General features: G+C 47.2%; 1 protein-coding gene across 2 annotated transcripts in view; it reads left to right on the top strand.

Annotated features, from left to right (window-relative positions):
• Positions 1–5,489: 5,489 nt before the first annotated feature.
• Positions 5,490–27,347, top strand: part of MVB12B (multivesicular body subunit 12B) — a 104,442-nt gene continuing 82,584 nt past the window's right edge. The window contains exons 1-2 of one of the 2 annotated variants that reach the window (XM_075579408.1): positions 5,490–5,635; positions 17,841–17,963. In XM_075579408.1, the coding sequence (XP_075435523.1) occupies positions 17,853–17,963 (111 nt within the window). In that variant the 5' untranslated portion in view covers positions 5,490–5,635; positions 17,841–17,852. Of the gene's footprint in view, positions 5,636–5,696; positions 5,811–17,840; positions 17,964–27,347 lie in introns of those variants that run through there. The other variant, XM_075579406.1, reaches the window with a different exon arrangement.

The raw sequence follows: 27,347 nt of genomic DNA on the forward strand, positions 1-27,347 counted from the left end.
CAGAACTAATACCAGGGATCAATATCGCCAGACAGAACACGAGTTTATCAAATTAATTTACTGGAAAAGTATATCCACAACTATACAAAACACACAAACATCACACATACCCAACTGGGGAACTGGGGATACCCTGCATACCTAGTTACAGGGACGTCGTTGCAGAGATTTCCCATGGTCACTCTTCTTGACCAATGCCTACAGGACTGGTTTTCAGGCCTGAGACCAGCACTGGATTGGACACTGCAGTTTCTCCCTGTCACAGCAACACCTCTGTAACTCTCTGCAGGCTCTGTCTGCTAGGGGTCTCCCTCCCTGTCTGCTAGGGGTCTCCCTCCCTGTCTGCTAGGGGTCTCCCTCCCTGTCTGCTAGGGGTCTCCCTCCCTGTCTGCTGGGGGTCTCCCTCCTTGTCTGCTAGGGGTCTTCCTCCCCACCTTTTTATACACTTAAAACATAATATTGTAACACTAAGGGCCAGCTGCTGCCTACATGCCCAGGCCCTGATTGGTGGGTAGGAAGGTGCTGCCTACCTGCCCAGGCCCTGATTGGTGGGTGGGAAGGTGCTGCCTACATACCCAGGCCCTGATTGGTTGGGGGCGGGAAGGTGCTGCCTACATGCCCAGGCCCTGATTGGTGGGCGGGAAGGTGCTGCCTACATGCCCAGGCCCTGATTGGTGGGTGGGAAGGTGCTGCCTACATGCCCAGGCCCTGATTGGTGGGTAGAACTGCAACATAATATTTGCAACATAACAAGGATACAGGGGAAGGTCACAGACCAAGTTGCAACATTTCTCCTTCCTGCGGTGCTGGAACCAAGCAAAGACATACATATATATACATAACATATAATACAATACCAATGTATTACTGATAGGTAGGGGTAATGGCAGGCTTAACCTTTATTAACAGCAGCCATTATTCTGGAACCAGGGTCACATGTAGGATGTGAATGGACCCAGATAGCTTAACTCATGTCTTCTCTCTTCCAAAGAACAACAAGTCCTTTTGTCTTTCTTAACTTTATTGAAGGAAAGTCATAGGCTGAAAGGTACTTGCAGATGTAGTGTGGGTAAGTGCTAATATCAGGGTAAGACTGTGGTAAAAACAGAAAGGCCTTGCCAAGGGTGTTAGCAGGAAGGTGCTGTACTCACTCAGTGTCCTGGGTGCAAAGAAAGGAAGTATATGGTGTTCTGGGAACAGGAATAGTCTGAGGATGAGACTATCTGTGAATACAGACAGGGGAGTAAGGGAAACTCCACTTAGCCGGGAAGGGGGGGGTTAAGGGGGTTGCCAAGACAACCTGGTTATGAGCTAACTGGAAAGCCCAAATGCAACAAATGTATCAGTTCCACAGGCACTGTGTGTTTACAGAGCAAATATACATGCAGCTGAAATAAGGAGCTGACAGGCAGAAGCTGCAAAGGGGGGGGGGGGAGGGGATAAACAGCAATATGAATCCTGTTCCAGGACAGCCATATTTACCCATACAATTATTACTTAAATATTACATCCTCAGCATTTATAACATCAAATATTCTTTACAGTTAAATAGTTTCCAGAGTGGTGAGATGTAGGGAGGCTTAATAGCAAGTTTAGCAGAACAAACAACAGATAAAGTGAACTTCTCCCAGAGTCTCCCATGTTTCACCAAGGTGAGCAGAGGCAATAATAAAACATATTATAACAGAATTAATATAACTTCGCAGGAAAACAAACACAACTGTGTCTAGGACCCTGCGAAGGGAAAACGTGTTATATACACATGTGCGGCTCACACAGAGTTAAACTTTAACCCTTTCGCAGTGATGGATTAAATGATTGTCTATATTATATGGGATATTATTCCCGAATGAAAGAGCAGCGTCCATAGCGAGCGGATCCACCATGAAGGGCTGCCCCCCTCTGAATACAAGATTCAGGTTGTACAGGTCCCCCCATCACCCCGCTGCCGGCGGTAATCGGGGGTACAGCGCGCCCTCTAGGAGGGCAGCTCTGGGGCATTTTGAAAAGTAAAAGTTTATGGTCGAGGAGGAAGAGAGAATCTTCTCTCGTAGGATTTTGAAGGGGTCATTTGACTTATACACGACTGGACCAGGGTTGAGTTGGATGCGCGGCGAAACGGCAGCGATATGTGGCGGCTCAAGATGGAAGTCGTAGTCTGAGCCCGCTGCTGGTACAGTAAATTTTCTGATCCCATGTGCCCTGTAAAGGCGCGCTGCTAGGTCCTGTCTCTAAGGCGTGTAATATAGTCCTCGCTGCTGTGCGTGCGCGCGCCTGGCTTTGCACGTGGGGTGCGCGTTTAGTTGCTAGGGTGCAAGCGGTGACGCACGCGGTTATGGGGCGTGACTCTGACGTCACAGCGTTTGGCCGTGCTGTGATTGGTTCGGGGCGTGACAGCAGAGCGAAAATACAATTTTATTGTATTTTCCCAGGTCTGCCGCGCCACCGCTCACGGCCGTGCGCCCGCGCGTCTGAAGTATAGCAACTGCATGCTCATACCCTGCAATTATAATTGATGCGCGCGGGCGCAGTAGCGCATGCGCAAGGACTATATTACACGCCTAAGGCCAGGTCCCCGCAGCCTGCTGCAGCGCGCACTATGGCGTGCGCTGCAGGGACAAGAACCGACCCTCAATGGGGCCGGGCCCGCTACCTACCTTGGCCGCGGCGTGGCCAGATTTTTCTGAAGACAGTAAAACTATCTTCAGAACTTGCGACGGAACCCTGGCCACGCCACCGGTGGGTCGGCCAATGATGGCGACCTGCCAGGTGATGTCATGGCTGCTTCCCACGCCCCCCCCCCCCGTCATTCCCCCTGCAGCTTTGCACAGGCCGGGGATCACAACTGCAAGCGCCTGGCAGGCGCGCAGGTAGCGCCGACACCGGGGCCATAGCCTAAGGCTAGGTCCATAGTAAGCGCGACCGAGCGCGTGACATCACGCGCATCTGTACTTGCAGATATCTGTGGCCTGCAGGGTTGCGCAATGGGGGGGGGGGGGGGCGTGCCCATGACGTCACGTGAGCGGTTCACCCTCATTGGCTGAACAGCACACGTGACCCGGCCGTCGCCCGGTAAATTCAAACCCGTTAGTCTCGCCGCGCATCGGCCACCTCGGCGCTCAGGTGCACGTGCAAACTATGGACACGCGCATTGGCCTCCAGTTGTTTGTATTTGGCGTGAGCAGCGTTGCTCGCGCCGTCGCATCCACTATGGAAGCGGCCTTTCTGCAGCATTACCGCCCTGGGGTATTAAGGGGTGAGTTGCTGTGTGGGTAGTGGCTGTTCTTGGCCATGTTTTGCAGGCATTACCGCCCTGGGGTATTCAGGGGTGAGCTGGGCTGCGGGCAGTGGCTGTTCTTGGCCATGTTTTGCTGGCATTACCACCCTGGGGTATTCAGGGGTGAGCTGGGCTGCGGGCAGTGGCTGTTCTTGGCCATGTTTTGCAGGCATGGTCCCTTGTTGAATGGAGGTGCCCATTATTTCAGCAAGTTCTCTTTCCAGAGTATCAAAGCTTTGATCAATAGCTTGTTCCATATCTTGCATAATCCGTCTGGTTATCAGTTGTATGTAATCAGCATAATTTGTACTAGTTGTTGCCTCCTGTTGCACCCTCCCGGTCTGCGGACGCGTATCATCCCTTTTAGCCGGCAAAACAGGCGTTGCAGTGAGAATCTGTGGTATCTGAGGCATTTTGCCTCTGCTGGCAGGCGGATTATTTTCACAGCAACACTACTCCGGGCTCAACAAAGGCTCTGTCCACAGCTGGTAGGTCCCACAGCATGGGCACCAGCATGTACTAATGGCAGTGACAGGGTTAAGGGGTCAGTCCCTCCTATGGCCAAAGTGTACTAATGGCAGTGACATGGTTAAGGGGTCAGTCCTTCCTAGGGGCAAAGTGTACTAATGGCAGTGACGTGGTTAAGGGGTCAGTCCCTCCTAGGAACAAAGTGTACTAATGGCAGTGACGTGGTTAAGGGGTCAGTCCCTCCTAGGGGCAAAGTGTACTAATGGCAGTGACATGGTTAAGGGGTCAGTCCCTCCTAGGGGCAAAGTGTACTAAAGGCAGTGACGTGGTTAAGGGGTCAGTCCCTCCTAGGGGCAAAGCGTACTAATGGCAGTGACATGGTTAAGGGGTCAGTCCCTCCTATGGCCAAAGTGTACTAATGGCAGTGACATGGTTAAGGGGTCAGTCCCTCCTAGGAACAAAGTGTACTAATGGCAGTGACGTGGTTAAGGGGTCAGTCCCTCCTAGGGGCAAAGTGTACTACTGGCAGTGACATGGTTAAGGGGTCAGTCCCTCCTAGGGGCAAAGTGTACTACTGGCAGTGACATGGTTAAGGGGTCAGTCCCTCCTAGGGGCAAAGTGTACTAATGGCAGTGACATGGTTAAGGGGTCAGTCCCTTCTAGGGGCAAAGTGTACTAATGGCAGTGACATGGTTAAGGGGTCAGTCTCTCCTAGGGGCAAAGTGTACTAATGGCAGTGACGTGGTTAAGGGGTCAGTCTCTCCTAGGGGCAAAGTGTACTAATGGCAGTGACGTGGTTAAGGGGTCAGTCCCTTCTAGGGGCAAAGTGTACTAATGGCAGTGACATGGTTAAGGGGTCAGTCTCTCCTAGGGGCAAAGTGTACTAATGGCAGTGACGTGGTTAAGGGGTCAGTCTCTCCTAGGGGCAAAGTGTACTAATGGCAGTGACGTGGTTAAGGGGTCAGTCCCTCCTAGGGGCAAAGTGTACTAATGGCAGTGACAGGGTTAAGGGGTCACATCTGGGAGACTGATGCATTTAACCCAAATCTGACACCTATAAGTATGTTAAATAATGTTTAAAGTTATTATGTAAACAGGACGAGCTGCCAGATGGGAGTGGCTTGATTCCCTGAGCCTGCTCCCTTTTATCTGATATCAACCAGAGATTGCACAGGCAAAACCTCCCTCCCATCACCTATATTTATTTATTTATTTATAACATGTGTTACCAGGAAGTAATACATTGAGAGTTACCTCTCGTTTTCACGTATGTCCTGGGCACAGAGTAAAACAAATAATACATGGTTACAAGTACAGTTACATAAGTGAGCAGGGTTATACATTATATACAAGACATTGCGTGCACAGTAAGAGATAATATATATTATGGGCGTATGAAACAGTTACAGACCAGATTAAAATGTGAGACAGCCTTAGATTTGAAAGAATTTAGACTGGTGGTGGATGTGAGAGTCTCTGGTAGGTTTATATCTATATCGCCTCCCTAATCATCCCCCCCCCCCCCCGCCCCCCCGAGGCACCACGAAAAAATGACACTGAAATAACAAAGAAACCCGAATCTTTGCTTTTAGCACCGATTGATAACATTACCGACATAAAGGTTGTTTGTCAATTTAAACCAAAAACAGAAACACTGCCCTTATTTCCCAGGACCCCCCCCCCCTCCAACCCTGCAATGCTGCATCTTGGCCACAAGAGGCTCTCTTCGTGGTGCTCAGACCCCGCATGTAAATATATATATATATACACACACACACACACACACTATTACCGCTGCCAGGGACACTAAGTTTAAATGCCCCGGGAGGGGTTCTCGGATTTGACTTGGTAGCAGCACGGAGCTGGGTGACCCCGCTGGGCAGATTTGGGGTAAGGATCGCCCCCCACCTCCCCCGGCTGTTTCTCCCTTTCTTTTCGGCTCAGCCTTCCTCCCCCCTCCTCCTCTTCCTCCTCCCACTCCCCCCTGCCTCCCTCGCTCTGCTCTCGCCTGGCGATGAAAAGCTGCCTCTGCATGAAAAGGAGGGCTGGATTCCCACGCGTAACAGTTAAGTGTCCGCAGCCCCCCCCCCCGACTCTTATCCCCCCCCCCCGGCTAACATGTATATATTATTTACCCTTTCCTAATAGGGGGGAGGGGGTACACATTAAGGGGGTTTATTTTTGATCTTATTTCGGGGGGGGGGGGGGGGTGGGGTTCCCGCACGGATTTTAGCAGGCCGGAAATGATCGCGTTTCAAGGGCTTGTTATTTTTTTTAACCCCTTATGAGCCGGAGTGCAGAGCTCACCCCTGTCCCGCGCGTAAGGGGTTAATCCGCAGACACTCCCCCCCCCCCCCCCCCCCCTGTGGTTTGTGGTTCTTCGGTTCATGCTGTGTCTTTCTCCGTACCCCCCCTTCCCTTCAGGGGGCTGTGGGGGTTTTCTTTTATTTTTGGGGTCTCTACCTGTATGTATAATGGGGGTGGGGGGGGCTGTAGTGCCGACACAGGACGTAGCGCGGTACTGTGGATAACGAAATGCTTTTATTTGTGCGAGCTTGCGAGATACACTGATCTCTTCTTCCGGCGATGTTACAATGAATGAAGCAAGCAAGGTTTTTACTTACAAACAGGCAGTGAGTGTGTGTGTGTGTGTATATATTTATATTTATTTATATCCCTCTGTTGATGAGCGGGGTGTTAGGAAATGTTATGATCCGTTTGTCAGTCTGTATTTTTAATAACAATAACATGGGGTTTGCAGGACTGGGAGATAATTAATTATGGAGGTGCAGGCTTCCTTCTGTATAACAGGGCCTACTGTCTCTCTGTCTCTCTCTCTCTCTCCATTTTACAGTAAGTGTATGCATATATACAGTAATGTTGTTCATTTGAGATTGGGAATTACAGTAAAGCACAGAGAAAAAACAAGGCTTAATATCTTTTTAAATAATATATATTTGTGCATGTTTAACATTTTACATACAGTACACTCCATTCATTGCACATGTGTGTATATAATGATTTCAAATGTTTAAAATTGTATGTACATCATTTTATGTGTGTATACATATTTATTTTCTATATCAGATAAATGTTTAAAATTGGTTGTATATATTATAGTGTGTGTGTGTGTGTGTGTGTGTGTGTGTACTAAACTTTTTCTTTCTTAATATATCATAGAATGAGATATTTGGGGAGGTCTTCTCGATGTATGGCCGGCCCCTCTAACAAGGCCGTTTGTAATTACAGCAACTTGTATTTATTCTTCATGAGGAAAGGTATATCCTATTCAGACAGAGAAAAAAAAAAGTGTCACAAATGACATCACATCTTAAAGATGGCTGCTTCCTGTGTCACAAGTGACATCACAGATACAACAAGGCTGCCTCCCAGCTCCTAACAGTTGGAGTGCTAGGGGGGGTGGGTGGCACATTTTTTTGACCCTCTTGGAGCAGTGGGGTTAAAAGTGCTGCCTGCATCCACGCAGAGACCACCTGACTAACCGCAGCTGAGTTTACCCCTTATACTAACGCTACCCCCCTACCCTAAAACCCCTTAATACTAACACTACCCCCTACCATAAAATAAATATTTCCTTTCCTTCCCTAAAAATGACAATCCCTGTTTAGGGAGGGAGCGGCTGTTAAGGGGAATTCTTTTTAAATTGAGCGCAGAATTGTCTCACAAGTCACCGCAAGTTTTAACCTGTAGGAGCCCGGAGCCCGGAGCCCGGCGTAATAACGTTACTCAAAAAATAAAAAATAAACTTCTTAAAGGAGCCAGTCCCTTCACAGGACACAAACGAGTTAATCAGTGACTTTGTGGCAGCAATCCCAGGCAGTTGGGTTAGGCTGCGTCCAGGGTGCCTTCTTGCTTGCTTGCTGAGGGAAAGCGGGTGCTTTCCCTGGCCTTGGTCCGCGCGCCGTCCCGGGGCGTGTTGGGGGGCGGGCAAGTGACGTCACGGAGCTGGTTCGCCCTCATTGGGCGAACCGCTCACGTGACCGGCCCTGCGCTCCGGCAAGCGGGAAAATTTAAAATTACCTAAGACCTGCGCTTCCGCAAGCGCGCGGAAGCGTAGGCGAGCCCCTACTAAAGCCGCTCTCATTGCGGATGTAGCGGCTCAGTGCCGAGTGGAAGCGCGCCTCCGCCCGCAAGCACTAAACATGGACGCGGCCTTACCTGGAGCGTATCAATGTGCCCCCACTCCCTGCCAGCCAGGTGGGTTTGGCAGCGGCAATCCAAGGGTGGACCGGCTGTCCACTAGACTAACTATTACCCCATATAACCGCTCCCTATAACTCCTCCTATTACCCCATATAACCGCTCTATAACTCCTCCTATTACCCCATATAATCGCTCCCTATAACTCCTCCTATTACTCCATGTAACCTCTCCCTATAACTCCTCCTATTACCCCATATAACCGCTCCCTATAACTCCTATTACTCCATATAACCTCTCCCTATAACTCCTATTACCCCATATAACCGCTCCCTATAACTCCTATTACTCCATATAACCTCTCCCTATAACTCCTCCTATTACTCCATATAACCTCTCCCTATAACTCCTCCTATTACCCCATATAACCGCTCCCTATAACTCCTCCTATTACCCCATATAACCGCTCCCTATAACTCCTATTACTCCATATAACCTCTCCCTATAACTCCTCCTATTACTCCATATAACCTCTCCCTATAACTCCTCCTATTACTCCATATAACCTCTCCCTATAACTCCTCCTATTACTCCATATAACCTCTCCCTATAACTCCTCCTATTACTCCATATAACCTCTCCCTATAACTCCTCCTATTACTCCATATAACCTCTCCCTATAACTCCTCCTATTACTCCATATAACCTCTCCCTATAACTCCTCCTATTACTCCATATAACCGCTCCCTATAACTCCTATTGCCACATTTAACCGCTCCCTATAACTCCTCCTATTACTCCATATAACCTCTCCCTATAACTCCTCCTATTACCCCAAAGAATCGCTCCCTATAACTCCTTCTATTACCCCTTATAACCTCTCCCTATAACTTCTCCTATTACTCCATATAACCTCTCCCTATAACTCCTCCAGGATGGGCTGCAGGTGAGCTCCTGCAGGATAGCCAGGATGGCCTTAGACCCAGGGGTTGGTGGCTGTGAGTTGGAGATGGAAGTAGGAGAGGCCGCAGGCTGCAGCAGTGATGTAGGCCTTGGTGAGGCTGAATGCAAGGTACAGGAGAGTTTGGAGAGAAAGGAAGGGGCAGAACAGAATCTGCTTAAAAAAGAAGAGAAGCGAGCTTTATTGAAGAAGTATAACAGGAAGGTAGAAGAATTGGAAATAGAAAATATTAAGTTAAAGAGATGTCGTGGTCGTGAGGTAGACACGCGCAAGAAGCAAATAAATCATCTGCATGTTGAATTAACCCGGTTGGAGGTTGAGATTGCTAAAATAACAGGGGTTCCAGTCAGACAGAAACGTTCCCTTTTAAAAACTATTGAAATGCTAACCCACAGTGCTGAACAGGGTGCTGAGCAAAGTGCCAAGCAGGGTGCAGAACAAGACGCAGATTCATATTGTGGAAACGGTAGCCAAAACCCCATTAAATGCTCACAAGAAAAGATAAGTTTGGTGACGCCTACAAGAAGTGGGAGAGAAACTAGATCCCAGAACAAGTCTGCAAAGTCTAAAGATAAAACAGAGAACTTATCCCAGGAAAATTCTGATTCAGATCCTGACAGTTTAATTCCACCAACTGCCAAGAAAACCCCAAAGGGTAAAGTTGCAAAAAAAAAAGAAAGCAAAGGACCGGAAGCTAAAGGTTTCCACAGGAGAAGGTAACAGCCCTGTAATAGGGTCCAAAGACTTCAGGGAAGGGGACTCACCTCAGGGTGTATCAGACTGTGAGCAAGGATCTGTTCCAGAGCTTCGAGCATCCCAGGGGTTAATAGCAGAAGCGGCAGAAGATCTGATTAAAAGACCATTGCATGCAAAGAAAGCAGCAGACACCTGTGATGTTGGGTTATCTCAGACTCCCACGCTGGGAGAAGTTAAAGAAATTACAAAGAAATCTGGAGAGTGCAAAGCAAGAACCTAGAAACTGTGAGAGGTTTTCAGCTGGAAATGGAGTTTGTGTCTGAGAGCAGTGAGCCAGAGAACCCATGCTCACCTGGACTTACAGAACCACACCCCTGCTTATTAGCTGGTCCTGGGATTCAGAACTCTGAGAGAGGAGAACAGCAGGTGGTAATTAGCAGCAATGGAGACTGCATTAACCCTGTAGTGCCTGGGAGTGAAGTTAAGGTTGTAGAGACAAAGTGCTGCTCCTATCCAAACAGTTCCTGATAGAGTGGCCCAATCAGAAGATGGGGTAAGGCAAAGTAATGGCATCAAGGCAACCCCAGTTCACACAGCACCCCCTTCAGCCTGGAGTGGGAGATCCTTTGTGAGCGCTGTGACCAGAAATGCACAACCTTTAAAAAGGAGGAACGTGGTAAAATTGAGATATAAGGGTGCAGAGGAGATGAAGCCTGACAGGATTTTTGTAGGAAAACATCTATTGAAAGAATCTTTGGGCTTCAGTGCAGATGACATTTATGCCCTTATCCATGTTCCAGGTTCATGCGAATACGATGTCAGCTTTAAGAGACCTCAGGCTCTGGACTATTTCTGGACAAAATATGAGAGTCTTAAAAATTCAGAATTATGGAAGTCCTTTGCTGCTATTCCTGTGTCCAAACCGGAAACAAAGTCGGTGACAATTCTCTTCAGACACGAATCAGTCCCAATATCAGATATTCTGATATGGCTTGGCAGACAATGCGAAGTACTGGCTCCACCTACAAGGATTATGGACTCGGAAGAAATTTGGGTTGGAGGTTGGAAGGTGCAAGTCAGACTTTGGCGACATGGCAATGTTACAAAGCATTTGCCCAACTCCTTCATAGGAAGAGAAAAAGGAAATTGTTTTTACTATGGGCAGCCAACCTTGTGCCATAGATGTGGTTCAGCCAGACATTTAAGCATGTCTTGTGATGTTCTAAAATGCAACTTGTGCCACTCCTTGGGCCACGAGAGGGCAAGTTGTACAAACATCAGATGTAATTTATGCGATAAGTTTGGACATTCATACACGAATTGCGCAGAAGCCTGGCATAATATTTCAAAAGTATGGGAGCAGGAAGTGGACTTCGAAGACAATGAAGCACTTTACGACCGGGCCCTGAAAGTTGCAGACAGAATATGTCTGCATCCGCCTGCAGATGGGGTTGGTCTGGTTCAGCCTAGGGATGGCGCTTGCTTAGATCCTCCTGGGGACGGAGCTTGTCCTGGACCATCTGTGGATGCAGTTTGCCCAGATACTCTTACAGAAAAAACAATTATTGTGAGTGTAAACAAAGCCCAGGAAATGTCAGAAGACCCCTTAGAAGGAATCTCCTCAAATCTACTCCCAGCAGGGGAACAATCTGGGGAATCAGATGATCCTACTTTGATGGAAACCCAAGTGAGGGAAAATAATAATAAAGAAAAAGAAAGTGAGCAGCTTTGGGCACAGGGGAAAAGGAAAAGGAAGAAGAGCATGGTGAAAAAACTTGGAGGGACTCTTCGACGTCCTGCAGGTCCCGCTGTTAAAGTTCCTCAGGTAGCTATGAAAAAACTTTTTTCTGCTCTCAGAAAGGATTGGGGGTCAAGAGCTGAGGACTCCGACGATGTAGAGGAACTTTGCTTATCCGAAGAGGAACATACTATGGATGTTTCCAGAGAGACAGACTCGGACATGATCCCACCTTCAGTGACCGTCAAGAGGTTTGGGTCATTGGGGGATAATGTGGGGAAAAAGAAAAAGTAATACCGTGTGTTTTTTTTGTTTTGTTTTTTGGGGGGGGGCTTAATGTTTGTTCATTAATCCTTTAAAGGTATCACCTAATAATATCATAGTTAAGGCTTTTATTTAGTTTCAATTAAAATGTGTATAAAAGGAATGTGAAGTTGCTGTTGAGGAGTAAGGTGGAACAAATGCTGAGTTAATATTGATATAATATAAGTTTGTACATAATGAGCAGTTTTTGTTTGAAATGATTTTCTATGGAATGGAATGTTGGAATTTGTTTTCAATAAAAAGAGTTCCTCCAGGATGGGCTGCAGGTGAGCTCCTGCAGGGGAGCCAGGATGGCCTTAGACCCAGGGGTTGGTGGCTGTGTGTTGGAGATGGAAGTAGGAGAGGCTGCAGGCTGCAGCAGTGTTGTAGGCCTTGGTGAGGCTGAATGCAAGGTACAGGAGAGTTTGGAGAGAAAGGAAGGGGCAGAACAGAGTCTGCTTAAGAAAGAAGAGAAGCGAGCTTTATTGAAGAAGTATAACAGGAAGGTAGAAGAATTGGAAATAGAAAATATCGAATTAAAGAGATGTCGTGGTCGTGAGATAGACGTGCGCAATAAGCAAATAAATCATCTGCATGTTGAATTAACCCGGTTGGAGGTTGAGATTGCTAAAATAACAGGGGTTCCAGTCAGACAGAAACGTTCCCTTTTAAAAACTATTGAAATGCTAACCCACAGTGCTGAACAGGGTGCTGAGCAAAGTGCCAAGCAGGGTGCAGAGCGGGGCGCAGAGCAAAATGCTGAGCAGGGTGCCGAACAGGGTGCAGAACAAGGCGCAGATTCATATTGTGGAAACGGAAGCCAAAACCCCATTAAATGCTCACAAGAAAAGATAAGTTTGGTGAAGCATACAAGAAGTGGGAGAGAAACTAAATCCCAGAACAAGTCTGCAAAGTCTAAAGATAAAACAGAGAACTTATCCCAGGAAAATTCTGATTCAGATCCTGACAGTTTAATTCCACCAACTGCCAAGAAAACCCCAAAGGGTAAAGTTGCAAAAAAAAAAGAAAGCAAAGGACCGGAAGCTAAAGGTTTCCACAGGAGAAGGTACCAGCCCTGTAATAGGGTCCAAAGACTTCAGGGAAGGGGACTCACCTCAGGGTGTATCAGACTGTGAGCAAGGATCTGTTCCAGAGCTTCCAGCATCCCAGGGGTTAATAGCAGAAGCGGCAGAAGATCTGATTAAAAGACCATTGCATGCAAAGAAAGCAGCAGACACCTGTGATGTTGGGTTATCTCAGACTCCCACGCTGGGAGAAGTTAAAGAAATTACAAAGAAATCTGGAGAGCAGCAAAGCAAGAACCTAGAAACTCTGAGAGGAGATCAGCTGGAAATTGAGTTTGTGCCTGAGAGCAGTGAGCCAGAGAACCCATGCTCACCTGGACTTACAGAACCACCCCCATGCTTATTAGCTGGTCCTGGGATTCAGAACTCTGAGAGAGGAGAACAGCAGGTGGTAATTAGCAGCAATGGAGACTGCATTAACCCTGTAATGCCTGGCAGTGAAGTTAAGGTTGTAGAGACTGAAAGTGCTGCTCCTATCCAAACAGTTCCTGATAGAGTGGCCCAATCAGAAGATGGGGTAAAGCAAAGTAATGGCATCAAGGTAACCCCAGTTCATACAGCACCCCCTTCAGCCTGGAGTGGGAGATCCTTTGTGAGCGCTGTGACCAGAAATGCACAACCTTTAAAAAGGAGGAACGTGGTAAAATTGAGATATAAGGGTGCAGAGGAAATGAAGCCTGATAGGATTTTTGTAGGAAAACATCTATTGAAAGAATCTTTGGGCTTCAGTGCAGATGACATTTACGCCCTTATCCATTTTCCAGGTTCATGCGAATACGATGTCAGCTTTAAGAGACCTCAGGCTCTGGACTATTTCTGGACAAAATATGAGAGTCTTAAAAATTCAGAATTATGGAAGTCCTTTGCTGCTATTCCTGTGTCCAAACCGGAAACAAAGTCGGTGACAATTCTCTTCAGACACGAATCAGTCCCAATATCAGATATTCTGATATGGCTTGGCAGACAATGCGAAGTTCTGGCTCCACCTACAAGGATTATGGACTCGGAAGAAATTTGGGTTGGAGGTTGGAAGGTGCAAGTCAGACTTTGGCGACATGGCAATGTTACAAAGCATTTGCCCAACTCCTTCTTCATAGGAAGAGAAAAAGGAAATTGTTTTTACTATGGGCAGCCAACCTTGTGCCATAGATGTGGTTCAGCCAGACATTTAAGCATGTCTTGTGATGTTCTAAAATGCAACTTGTGCCACTCCTTGGGCCAAGAGAGGGCAAGTTGTACAAACATCAGATGTAATTTATGCGATAAGTTTGGACATTCATACACGAATTGCGCAGAAGCCTGGCATAATATTTCAAAAGTATGGGAGCAGGAAGTGGACTTCGAAGACAATGAAACACTTTACGACCGGGCCCTGAAAGTTGCAGACAGAATATGTCTGGATCCGCCTGCAGATGGGGTTGGTCTGGTTCAGCCTAGTGGTGGTGCTTGCTTAGATCCTCCTGGGGACGGAGCTTGTCCTGGACCACCTGTGGATGCAGTTTGCCCAGATACTCTTACAGTAAAAACAATTATTGTGAGTGTAAACAAGGCTCAGGAAATGTCAGAAGACCCCTTAGAAGGATCCTCCTCAAATCTACTCCCAGCAGGGGAACAATCTGGAGAATCAGATGATCCTACTTTGATGGAAACCCAAGTGAGGGAAAATAATAATAAAGAAAAAGAAAGTGAGCAGATTTGGGCACAGGGGAAAAGGAAGAAGAGCATGGTAAAAAAAACTTGGAGGGACTCTTCGACGTCCTGCAGGTCCCGCTGGTAAAGTTCCTCAGGTAGCTATGAAAAACCGTTTTTCTGCTCTCAGAAAGGATTGGGGGTCAAGAGCTGAGGACTCCGACGATGTAGAGGAACTTTGCTTATCCGAAGAGGAACATACTATGGATGTTTCCAGAGAGACAGACTCGGACATGATCCCACCTTCAGTGACCGTCAAGAGGTTTGGGTCATTGGGGGATAATGTGGGGAAAAAGAAAAAGTAATACCGTGTGTTTTTTTTGTTTTGTTTTTTGGGGGGGGGCTTAATGTTTGTTCATTAATCCTTTAAAGGTAGCAGCTATTAATGTTACAGATAAGGCTTTTATTTAGTTTCAATTAAAATGTGTATAAACGGAATGTGAAGTTGCTGTTGAGGAGAAAGGTTGGTACACACGCTGAGTTAATATTGATATAATATAAGTTTGTACATAATGAGCAGTTTTTGTTTGAAATGGTTTTCTATGAAATGTAACGTTGGAATTTTTTTTCAATAAAAAGAGTTCCTCCTATTACTCCATATAACCTCTCCCTATAACTCCTCCTATTACTCCATATAACCGCTCCCTATAACTCCTCCTATTACCCCATATAACCCCTCTCTATAACTCCTCCTATTACCCCATATAACCCCATATAACCTCTCCCTAAAACCCCTCCCTATAACTCCTCCTATTACCCCATATAACCCCTCCATATAACTCCTATTACCCCATATAACCGCTCCCTATAACTCCTATTACTCCATATAACCTCTCCTTATAACTCCTCCTATTACCCCATATAACCGCTCCCTATAACTCCTCCTATTGCCCCATATAACTGCTCCCTAAAACTCCTCCTATTGCCCCATATAACCCCGCCCTATAAAGCCCCCTATTACTCTTTATACCATCTTCCTATAACTCCTACAATTAACCCATATAACCGCTCCCTATAACTCCTCCTATTACCCCATATAACCGTTCCTTATAACTCCTCCCATTGCCCCATATTACTGTGCATCTTGGACTGTACTTTTCCTATTACCCCATAACCGCACACGCGGGGGGACACAGTAGCGGACCCCTTAATACGCTGACACTACGAGACGCAGAATAGGAATAAATCTATTCGTATTCATTTTGCCCCTAAGTCGCCATGCTGATTTGTAGGCTCAGTCTGCCTCCACTTTGAATAAAGCACCTTTTTATTGTCACTGAGAGTTTACTGAACTGGAACCGGATGCGGGACACTTTGAATAGTTCCTGTTTTTGTGTTTTTGCTGTAAACTCCCATCTGCCTTTTCTTCTCTTGTTCCCTGCAGAGAATGTGGGACATCAAAGCTGGGCTCTGGAATTTTAAGGGGTCGGTCCCTCCAAGGGGCAAAGTGTACTAATGGCAGTGACATGGTTAAGGGGTCAGTCCCTCCTAGGGGCAAAGTGTACTAATGGCAGTGACCGGGTTAAGGGGTCAGTCCCTCCTAGGGGCAAAGTGTACTAATGGCAGTGACACGGTTAAGGGGTCAGTCCCTCCTTGGGGCAAAGAGTACTAATGGCAGTGACAGGGTTAAGGGGTCAGTTCCTTCTAGGAGCAAAGTGTACTACTGGCAGTGACAGGGTTAAGCGGTGTTTCATCCAGACCCTATAACTTCCAATAACGTGAGGGTAATTATGTCTTGGTGAATAATAGAGTCTGGAGAGAGATCTAACTCCATTGCTACGGATACTAACTGCACAGGGCACTCTCCCTAACTACAAAACAACTAACTGGGACAGGACAATATTAATATACTTATCTAAACTCTGAGACCTATTTACTGGACTTCACTGTGAGGCTCCTCCAACGGCCACTCCGAGAAACCTGCTGCTAGGATCTCCAGCCAGGCTATTTATACCCCGATAGTGACATCATCATGCATAAAGTGGGAGTGGCTTCCTTCCTGCCACTTGACTCTACACCAGTAGCGGCCAACTGCAGTCGTCAAGGGCCACCAACAAATCCGTGTTTATTTTCTCGATATCCCTGCTTCAGCACAGGTGGCTGAATCAGTGGCTCAGTCAACGACTGCACCACCTGTGCTGAAGCAGGGATATCCTGAATACCTGACCTGTTGTTTTCCCTCGAGGACTGGAGTTGTCCGCCTCTTCTCTAAGTCCAGCCTTGTTAAGTGACCTAAAGCCTTCGCGTGCCGACCCTTTCGGTCTTTACTCCACCTAAAAAAAGGGTCTGACAAACAGTCTGACCACCAAATGACTTTAGATAACGATAGTAAAAACCCTCCTAGGGGTGACGTATTTGTAAACTATTTGTTAGTCAGTTTGTACACAGGGTGAGCGGAGACTTGGGAGGGGTTTGATTTTCCTTTTGACTGACCAGTCACTGTGTTACAGAGTTTGTACAGGCAATGCCCCTTCTCTCCCCTTATCTCTATTGGCTCTCTGACAAAGCACAGGGGTGAATAAGGGTAAAGAAAACACTGTGCTGACAAAACCCACCCCCATTCCTAGACCCCCGGAGAAATTAAACTTGTAAATTCCCAAATAAGCCAAATCTTTGCTTTTAGTGCAGTTGGATTGGTTTAAGGAGGTTAAAGCTGCAGTTCAAGCTTTTTTTTTTTTTCATTCAATATGTGCATCAATACAATCTGCTCACTGACAAGTGATTAGCTAAATTGCTGATCGATCCGTTCTCCTGTAATCGATCGGCGGGGGGATCACTAAATGCATCTTGGGTAATCTTCTGCTGCACTGACAGCCAAAGTTCTGTGAGGAAGGTCATGTGACCAGGCAGGCACTACATTCAATTGGTTCCCTGCTCGAGAGGGCAGGGCTCAAAAAGGTGAGGCTGTTTCAGAAGGGGAAGGGAATGTGACTTTGTAAATGGTTGCTATAGGAACAAAAATGCCTGTTACATTAGAATACATAAAAAGTGTCTTTACAATTGTTTTATTTTTTAAATGCTACAAGTATTTTCTCATAGTACAGATCTGATGAATTTACAAAAATACACATGTAGGATAGTGCTTGAACTGCAGCTTTAAGTAGATTGTTAAATTATTAATAAGAGGTTGTTTTTTTGAGGGGGGGGTGGGCTCAGGGAGATTGGACTTTTAATACCCCTCCTGGGTTTAAATCTACAAACCTTTCCACAGCGACTTTACCTGCCGGACGATAATAATACACTGAGTAATACAGTACTGTTAATGATCTTCTCTTATATACTGTAGGTGCAGCGCTGTACATAGGCGTTTCTTTGTACCGCAGAGCTTACAATCTAATGGTTCTGGAGACAAAGTGACTTTTTCCGGCACTACACCAGACACACCTTCAAAGGCCAGTGGGGTTACCCCTGCTGTAGTTGTTACGTGGATCCTAATAGCTGTCTCCCCCCATCTCTTTGTAGGGTCACCATATAATGCCCGAGGTCAGGGACCTCTCGGACGCCCAGCCAGACGCATCCATGGATCCCATAACCGGAGTGGGCGTTGTTGCTTCCCGGAACCGCGCCCCCGCGGCGTACGATGTGGTAGGTGCGGAGAGAGCGACTTGGTTTGTACCGTCTCACGGAAACGTGCGCGAGGAGTTCATGAAGGGCTTTGAATGTGCACTTTGTGTGGGTCACATTTAAGATGGCTACCGCCGGAATGTGTTCCAACCCTTTATTAAATGCATCCAATTTGTATACCCAGACTTAAATATTCATTATGTTCCCACACACAACTGTGTGACTGTATAGTGTATGCGTGTGTAATATATATAGCTCTATCGCTCTATCGCTCTATCTCTATATCGAACAGCTGGCACTCCAATACAGCTCATTTAGGTGTGTGTGTGTGTGTGTGTCTCTAAATTTGGCACTCCCCTAATTAGGAACAGAAGGGGCGGGCTCATGGCCTATACCTATCCCTGATAGGCTTACACAGGCCATGAGTCATCACCTTACTTCTGTCCATCATAGAGGAGCATGGGTGGGGGTCACAAGCCCATAAGATTAACCCCTTACAGCCTGCAGCTAGCAGGACATGCATAACAGGTCGGGGACCGATAGGCTGACAGACATACCCTGTTACATATATTTCATAATGGGCTGGGAATATGCCTTTTAACCCCTTCACTGCAGTGTGTGTGTGTGTGTGTGTGTATTACACACACACACACACACACACCATATATATGCACCATGCAGAGTAATATGTTGCATGCCTCTCTAGCAGTCGAGGGGTTAAGAAGTCCAAGTGCCAGGTTATTTTTTATTATCTTGTATAAACAGTGATTGTGCGAATGATAAGGACAGTGTACAGGTGTTTTACTACTGTAGCAGTGACTGATAATGTGTGTTTGTGTGTGTGTTACTAGCAGTGACTGGTAAGGACAGTGACAAAGTGTTGAAGCGTACATTGATATTATAAAGAACATTTACGAGAACAGCAGAGCAACCATTAGATTACATATAGATACAAGCAAGATAAGGATCAGCACGGGAGTGCGGCAGGGAGACACCGTGACACCAGGATCAGCAAGGGAGTGCGACAGGGAGACATCGTGTCACCAGGATCAGTAAGGGAGTGCAGCAGGGAGACACCGTGACACCAGGATCAGCAAGGGAGTGCGGCAGTGAGGCACCATGTCACCAAAGCTTGTCACAGCAACACTTTTTTTGTTTTGTTCAAGACTTTGGATTGGGATGAAATAGAAATCAGAATCAACTGTGAATAGTCGAGTCCCCTACGATTTGCAGATGACATGGTTATTTTTGACCAAGCCCAGAAGACCTCTAGCAACAAATTGGAGAAGTCGCTGAAGTAAGAATGTGGCCCCCATATGAATCTCAGCGAGACCAAAGAGATGTTCAATACATGTGTCACCTCTGCAAAGATTGATATAAATGGAATAGAACCAAAAGAAGAAGTGGAAGACAGTGTCTACCTACGTATGTATCTACCTTGGCCGGTAAGTAACAATGGATGGGGACCTTTTGAATTAAATCTATAGGAGAATGAAGATGGGATGAAGCGTATTTGGAAGCAAGACAATCTTTCATGGGAACCTTCCCCTGAGCCTCGAGCAGCGGCGGATTTCCAAATCTGCCGCCCCTAAGCACTTGCCTGTGTCTGCCGCCTCCTTGGTGCCGCCCCCCTGCTCCTTTTAAATCCCGGCATCTAATGACGCCGCAACATCACCCACGTGAAGTCGTACGGCGGCCCATTGCCATGGAAACGCGACGCTGTTTGATGTCACAGTGGGGGCGTCCGCAGCGTCATTTGACGCCAGGATTCCAAAGGAGCAGGATGGCGGCAGAAGGGAGGCGGCAGACACAGGCAAGTGCCTTCCCATTAGGTCCGAGAGGCCCGACAACGCGGCGCAATTTATATGGGGGAGGACATTTTTGCCGCCACCAAATTTTGCTGCTTTAGGCCCGGGCCTAATGGGAAATCAGACACTGCTCAAGAGGAAAGTTTTCGACAAGTGTACCCTGCCCGTGCTCACATACGGATGTGACACCTGGACCCTATAAGCAAAGATAATACAAAAGCTTCAGACAATGCAAAGAAGTATAGAGTGATGCATGCTGGGTATTACCTGAAGAGACAGGAAGAAGAATGAATGGGTTGTGAAATCAACCAAAGTCTGTGACATAATCACAAGGGTGAAGAAATTAAAATGGACAAAACAAAATGGCCATTCTTGGACAACGATGGTCCTCGACTGGTTTCCAAGGGAAATGAAAAGACCAAGACTGCCACCAAAGGTGAGGTGGGAGGATTGAATCAGAAAGTGTTTTGGCAACGTGTGGAGAAGAGAGGGCTGGGGCTGTTACCGCAGTTCCTGGGAGATCATTGGGGAGGCTTCATCCAGCAGTGAGGAGACAAGGGCTGAACAAGATGATTATAGATAGATTAGATAGATCTATAATCTTCTTCAGCCCTTGTCTCCCCACGGCAGGATGAAGCCTCCCCAATGATCTCCCAGGTACTGCGGTTACAGCCTCTTCTCCACGGCACTCCAACACATTTCCTGATTTCATCCTCCTACGTTACTTTTATTTTCGTCGTCGTCTTTGGTCTTTTAAGCTCTCTTGGAATCCAGTCTAGTACCATCGTTGTCCAATGATGGTAATTTCTTCTTGCGATATGTCCAGCCCGTCGCCATTTATTATTTTTTCTATCTCTTTGGGTAATACCCAGCATACATCTCTCCATACTTCTTTGCATTGTCTGATGCTTCTGAATTATCTACACATTTAGAGTCCTAGTTTCACATCCATACGTGAGCTCAGTCACAATTCCCTGGTCGAAAACTTCCTTCTTAAAGCACAGTGGAAAGTTCCCTTGAAATATTGTCTTGTTTCTTCCAAATGCCTCCATCCCATCTTCATTCTCCCCATCCATTGTTATTGGCCGACCAAGGTAGAGATAGTCTTCGACTTGTTCTATTCCATTTATTTCGATCTTTGCAGAGGTGACACCTTTGGTTGAACATCTCTGGTCTCGCTGAGATTCATAAGGAGGCCACATTCTTACATGCTACATGCTTTTAGGGGCAGCTGGCATGGCGCATGGTCGGTCCCCACCCTGCCAGCAATTCCCACCCACCCGTCTCTGTTTTGCGTATATTGTGGTTGTTATCGTTTTGAAGTTTATTATGAATAAAAAATAAAAGAAATTTAAGAAGTATGAGAATAAGGATTGAAGTTCCTTGATGGAGGGGAGATAAGTCTCTGTTTTGTTACCCATAAGGGGTCAAAGTGTTGTGGTGGTTGTTGCCTCTGTCGCGGTGGCTGTTGGGGGTTGTGTGCTTATTCTTGCCAGAAGGGGCTCAGTACTTGGTAAAGCCAGGTGGGGCTCATTTAAATGTGAGTTCTGGGTGCCCACTCGCGTCACGTGGGCCCAGCTTGGGTGTCACGGGTCATCGGTTCAATGACCTTTAACCCTTTTTGGACGAGCGCTCTAGCAGGGGTAGCACTTACCAATTATTTAATGGTTAAATAAAAAGCATGGCCTTGAACCTCCCAGACCTTGTCTTGTCGTTATTTGTGTATTATCTATGTGGGGTTCTGGGTATTTGGCATAAAGGGGAGGAGACCTCTCCCAGTCTCCCAGGTCATGCATCATAGGCTACGGCCCCGCTGTCTGCGCTGCACGTGCGCATGCCAGACTGGCGGCTCGTGCAGCCGAGTTTCCCAGTCTGCAGTGAGCTACGGGGGGGGGGGGGAGTGATGGGGGGGCGTGGCCATGATGTCACCTCATTGGCTGAACCGCTGGGGGGCGTGGTCTAGCGCTCCATCACTAGTACTGAGCACAATTTTCCAGTCTGCTGGGAAAACTGACGGTGCAGCGCGTCGGCCACCCCTTTCAGTGGCCCAGCCCCGTTGAGGGGCGGCTCTTGTACCTGCAGCGCACAGCAGGGAACAAGCCTAAGGCCGCAGAGTTTTAGACAGAATCAAATGCTTCTTCATAATCTACGAGTCCTAAAATGAGTGGGTGTCACGGGAGACCAGGCCATTTACACCTTTTTTACCAGGATCAAACATTGAGCAAAACAAGTTAATTAAATAAATTGTAAATTTATTCACAGGAAAAGGCAAACACACAATGTTACACAAACTACAGCAAAAATACACACTTACTTGGGAATTGGGGTAAGAAGCTAGACTCTCCTAGGTGCAGGGAATCCTATCCCTGATACCAGTTGCAAAAACAGGACAGAAGTCTATCTACATCAGGCCTGCACAACTCCAGTCCTCGAGGGCCGCAAACAGGCCAGGTTTTCAGGATATCCCTAATTCAGCACAGCTGGCTCAATTAGTGGCTCAGTATGACTTAGTCACTAATTGAACCAGCTGTGCTGAAGTAGGGAAATCCTGAAAACCTGGCCTGTTTGCGGCCCTCGAGGACTGGAGTTGTGCAGGCCTGATCTACATGCATCCAACCTGATTCCTGGGTACATTTTTAGGGGAACCAGCAACTCTGGGCCCTGACTAGATAGACATAATCTGACAACACTTTCTCCGCAACCCCACCCTCCCCCCCCCCCGAAACTCGTACCACAGCAATCCCTGCTTGCTGGCACCCCTGGAAAAGTAAAAACACTAAAATGATTTGCCGCATAATTACAGGTAATGCTTTTACAACAGTAGGGTCCAAGAGCTGACACTCCTGAACCCCAAAACATGGGTCAGAGGTAACCAACAGTTGGACATCGTTTTCATTTTACAGATGTAAGCAGACTTACTGTTCGCGTGGTCCCAAACGCGCGGCCCCATGACCAGCGCCAAATGTTGCCAAGAAGGATTAACACTGCTGGAGGTTCTATTGAACAGATCAGGCTGTCGCGGGGGCCACTTCCCCCAGCGACTTGGCTTTTCACCCGTGGCCACCCAAATGGTATTCTGGCTACATCTGTACTTTGGGAAATCACTTCTTGTACGACTAGGATGTGGTCCATTGTGTTGTATACACCGGGAAATCCCGCTTGTTCTCTATGCCGGGCAAAGTCCTGGGTCTGTTGTAGCCGATTAGTGAGAATCTTCGTAAAAATCTTGTCAGTGCTTGGAAGTAGACTGATTGGTCTGTAGTTCTTGACGTCTTTGTCTCCTGTTTTGTGGATGAAGATAGCTATGGTATTACTCCATTGCTCTGGAGTTTTCCTGTTCTAGCCGCATGTAAAGAGTTTTGCGAGGATTTTCTCTCCTTCTTCCCCAGCTTCTTTCAATATTTCAGTTGTAATTGAATGTTCCCCGGGAGCCTTCCCATTCTTTGTGGATTCTATTCCTTTTGCCACTTCTTCAACAAGGACGCATGGTACAATCATTGGTGGTTTCTTCTCGCTAGTCCTCTGCGTGATTACGCTCTGTGTTCCCGTACAATTTCATGTAGAAGTCCCCTCATGATAAGTGCACGGCCTTTTATTGTTGATCCATCGCCTTGTGTGAGTGCAGTGATATACTTCTTCCCAATCACAAGTCGCTGCTTCGTCTTCTTTAACCTTTTGTTATCTTAAACATTCTTCCCCATATCACGGTTACGCTAATGTACAACTTAAGATGTATCATCTCGCACCGCTCTGCGTATTTAATTCTCGCGTTTTGGGATTGCTTCATTGGTTGTCTCCTCATTAATTGTTTTGTCTGATTTTTAGATATTTCCTTATCCATTTTTTTTTGTTGCTGATGCCTCCTGTTTATTCTGCGTTTTCAACTACAATCTTCATAAATTCTTCATAATTGTTTGATGTGTCCCCGTGAATTTCGAGCAATGGACAACCCTGTGACGGGAGACCAGGACTAATACCAGGGATCAATATCGCCAAACACGAGTTTATCAAATTTAATTTATTGGAAAAAGTATCCACAATTATACAAATAAACAGATAACACACCTACTCACAACTGGGAAACTGGGGTACCTATAGTCATAGGTGCAGGGATCTCCCTAGAGAGATCTTCCCTGATCTTTCCCCACAGGATGTCTTTTGGACAGGACTCCAGGCCCGGCACAGCACTGGAATCCTCTCTGGTACAGGAACTTGAGCTGCAGCTAACAGTCTAAGCTAACCGCTCCTGCAATACCTTCAGCTCACTTCAGCCCAAAGCTCCTGTCCTGAGGCTGAATCTGAGTCTCAGCTGGTCAGATCTGCTAAGGGGTCTCCCTCCCATACATGTGTATACCTTTAGACCACCACATTGCAACATTCAGGGCTATGTGCCCAGGCCCTGATTGGTGGGTACAACTGCAACATTACATTAGCAACACAAACTGTTTACAGGGAAAGGTCACAGACGGCTTTTGCAGCATTTCTCCTGCAAACCCATTAACCCCTTGTCTCTGAACTGCTGGAACCAGGCTTACAATACAGATATACATACATATATAACCTAATACAATACAACCGTATTACTGACAGGTAGGGGTAATTCAGGGATTAACCTTTATTACCATCAGCCATATTTACCCCTACCGTCACAAACCCAGCCTCCGGAGAATGAGGGCCGATGCTTCCCGGTGTGTTCCATATTTGGGGGTGGAGGCCTCATTTACATGTTGGCACATCCCTTCCCCACATTACCCGGGTATATTGTTGACGCTTTCATGGTATGGTTGAACCTACCAGCACAAGCGCCACTATACATCTCCCTGCCACCCGGCGCCACCATCCCGCCACGTAAACGCAGTGAGATAGGGATTTCATATCCGTGTGTATAGATAACTAAAAATATATATTCTTGTGCACGCATAGGCCATGCATATATTTGAAGAGTTTAAAAAGATATATTGTTGCATAGGGGGGTCGAGGGGTCTAACACTCCTAACCTAACACTCCTGCCTTTGCAGTGGGTGAGCCGTTTCCGGGTCCCAATGCCGGCTTCTTGTGACGTCTCCCAGGCACCAAATAAATAAAATTTGGGAGAAATTTAAAAAAAAAAGGCTGACTTGATATTCCATGTATTTGTAAAAGTCCAGCGATTTTTCTGTGTTTCTTCCTTTAAAAACATCTCGGGGGGGGGGGGGGGGAAGAGGGTGGGGAGATGGGTAAATCCCACAGACGCCCGCTGCTCTCTCCAAACCTCCATGTCCGGCCCTCGGCTGCGGCCGTGAATCCGCCGCAATGAGAGCACACGCTTCCAAATCCGACCTGACGGCCACATGACCACGCGCTGTGGTTTTCCTGGCAGCTGAAGTAGGTTAAAGAAAAAGAAATACAAGTAGATTTACTGTACCCGATTCCAAGAAATTCTATGTTTCTAAGAGGGAGGGGGAAGACATGCTACTCTCTAACCCAGGGGGGCTCAACCCCCGTCCTCCAACACGTCAGGTTCTCAGGATATCCCTGCTTCAGCACAAGGGGCTCAATCAGTGGCTTAGTCGAAGATTGAGCCACCTGTGCTGAAGCAGGGATATCCCTACTACCAGACCTGTTGGTGGTTCTTGAGGACAGGAGTTGGCCAATCAACGACTGAGCCACTGATTGAGCCACCTGTGCGGAAGCAAGCTCAGTTTGCACATGCGCTGTTGGCGCTCGCCTTTCGCGCATGGGCGACGTGTCCCGTTTCTTTCCCGGGAAGAATATGGTCACACTCCCTGGAACGGGCTGACCTCTTAAACATATCACTGCCGACTTCCAGGAGGCGTGCCTTCAAGATGGCTGCTTATCATCTGACGTCTCTGCCTGACCGTTCTTCATCCACAGACGTCCTTCCTTTTATCAACTGGAATCGTGGGTTTCACCTTCTGTGGCTTGCAGGCCAAGCTGCGGGTTCTCTTTAGGGACCCGAATTACTACGGATCTCTCCCTGGAAGTCCGGTATTATTTATATGAAGGTTGCAACCTCTCAGTAGTAGTGAGCTGCTCACTGAGGTTGCAATGTCTGCATCAGGGTGTTCTTCCGGACACTTCCCTATATATACAGGCTGCTTAATCTCAGCAGTTTAACACCCACCAGTGACTTTTATTTCTGTTCTCTTTGCTTGTTCTGGGAACACACAGAATCTTTAATCTGCTTTTCTAAGCTCTGAGCCCGATACTGATACTGTGACTGTCCTTGTGGCAAACAGGTCTCTGGATATGACTGTGTGCGGGAGGGAGAGACCATCATTATTACAACCGGTGGAAACAAAAGAAATAATAGAATTCCTGGAAAAACTCGCGGGCAAGTTGGATTGGAACTGTGACCGTATGGAAGCTTCCTTGCACAGTACTTTTTGGGGTATCCCGGAGTCACCAACCAATAATACCAGATCCAGAAACTCCTCACACAGAAAGTGAGACAGAAATATCACAGCTTCTCTTTCACATGATACGTCTGAGAGGAACTCAAAGTTACAGGAAGGTCAAGTCTGAACCTGCCCCCTGCCGGGACTCTCTCCCAACCTCAGGGGCCAAGTCTGAATCTGCCCCCTGCCGGGACTCACTCCCCAACCTCAGGGGCCAAGTCTGAATCTGCCCCCTGCCGGGACCCTCTCCCAACCTCAGGGGCTGTCTGAATCTGCCCCCTGCTGGGACTCCCTCCCAACCTCAGGGGCTGAGTCTGAATCTGCCCCCAGCCGGGACACTCTCCCAACCTCATGGGCTGAGTCTGTATCTGCCCCTGGCCAGGACCTCCTCTCAACCTCAGGGGCCATGTCTCTGAATCTGCTCTCTTCCAGGAACCCCTGAGCTGAAACCCATCTTAAATGTACCGGCTCTATGATCCAACTAGCCAGCGCACCCGGGAACCCGCCTCTAGATCCTGTACCTATGGACCCCTTCCCATCCTCTCTGCGAACACCCATTTTAAAGGTGCCCTGCCCAGTTATCCTGCTTGATGATGCACCGGGGAAACCAATACCGGACCCTGCACGTCTGTCCTACACGCTCCTCGCCTCCCTATCCTGTGTAATCAAAGCTTCTACAAAAGGGAGGAAAACCCCTCTTAACTGCCTCTGCTGGCCTGCGGGGAGATCTCAACTACTCCTCAGTCACATAAACCTTTTGCCATTGCTTATTATAGTGCTCACATTAATTAACCCTTGTCTGGGGTTCATCACTTCCAAGATTTTGCCAACAGAGGCTTCCTTTCTGTGACTATTGTCCATTACTTTAAAACCTGTTCATTTATATTACAACAGTGCTAGTGCTGAGAATTGTCTCTCTCTCCTGATTACACAGCGCCTGTTATACTGAGAGGGAGGGGGCGCAAACTTTATCTGCATAACCTCAAACTATATATTATTGTTGTGAGCATTTAAATCCTGGGGTTAATATAGAAACGTGTAAGATACAATGATCCTAACCGTATCCATGTAATCTTGCTTCTGTATCCTGTGGTGTGTGGCTGGGTATAATTACAGAGGGATAACTTTCATAGAATATATATTCTCACACAGAATGACCGCCCTCTGCCTTTGTATCCTGTGGTATGTAGCTGGAGATC

This window comes from Ascaphus truei, chromosome 21, assembly GCF_040206685.1.
Source record: "Ascaphus truei isolate aAscTru1 chromosome 21, aAscTru1.hap1, whole genome shotgun sequence".
In the NCBI taxonomy this organism is placed as follows: domain Eukaryota; kingdom Metazoa; phylum Chordata; class Amphibia; order Anura; family Ascaphidae; genus Ascaphus; species Ascaphus truei.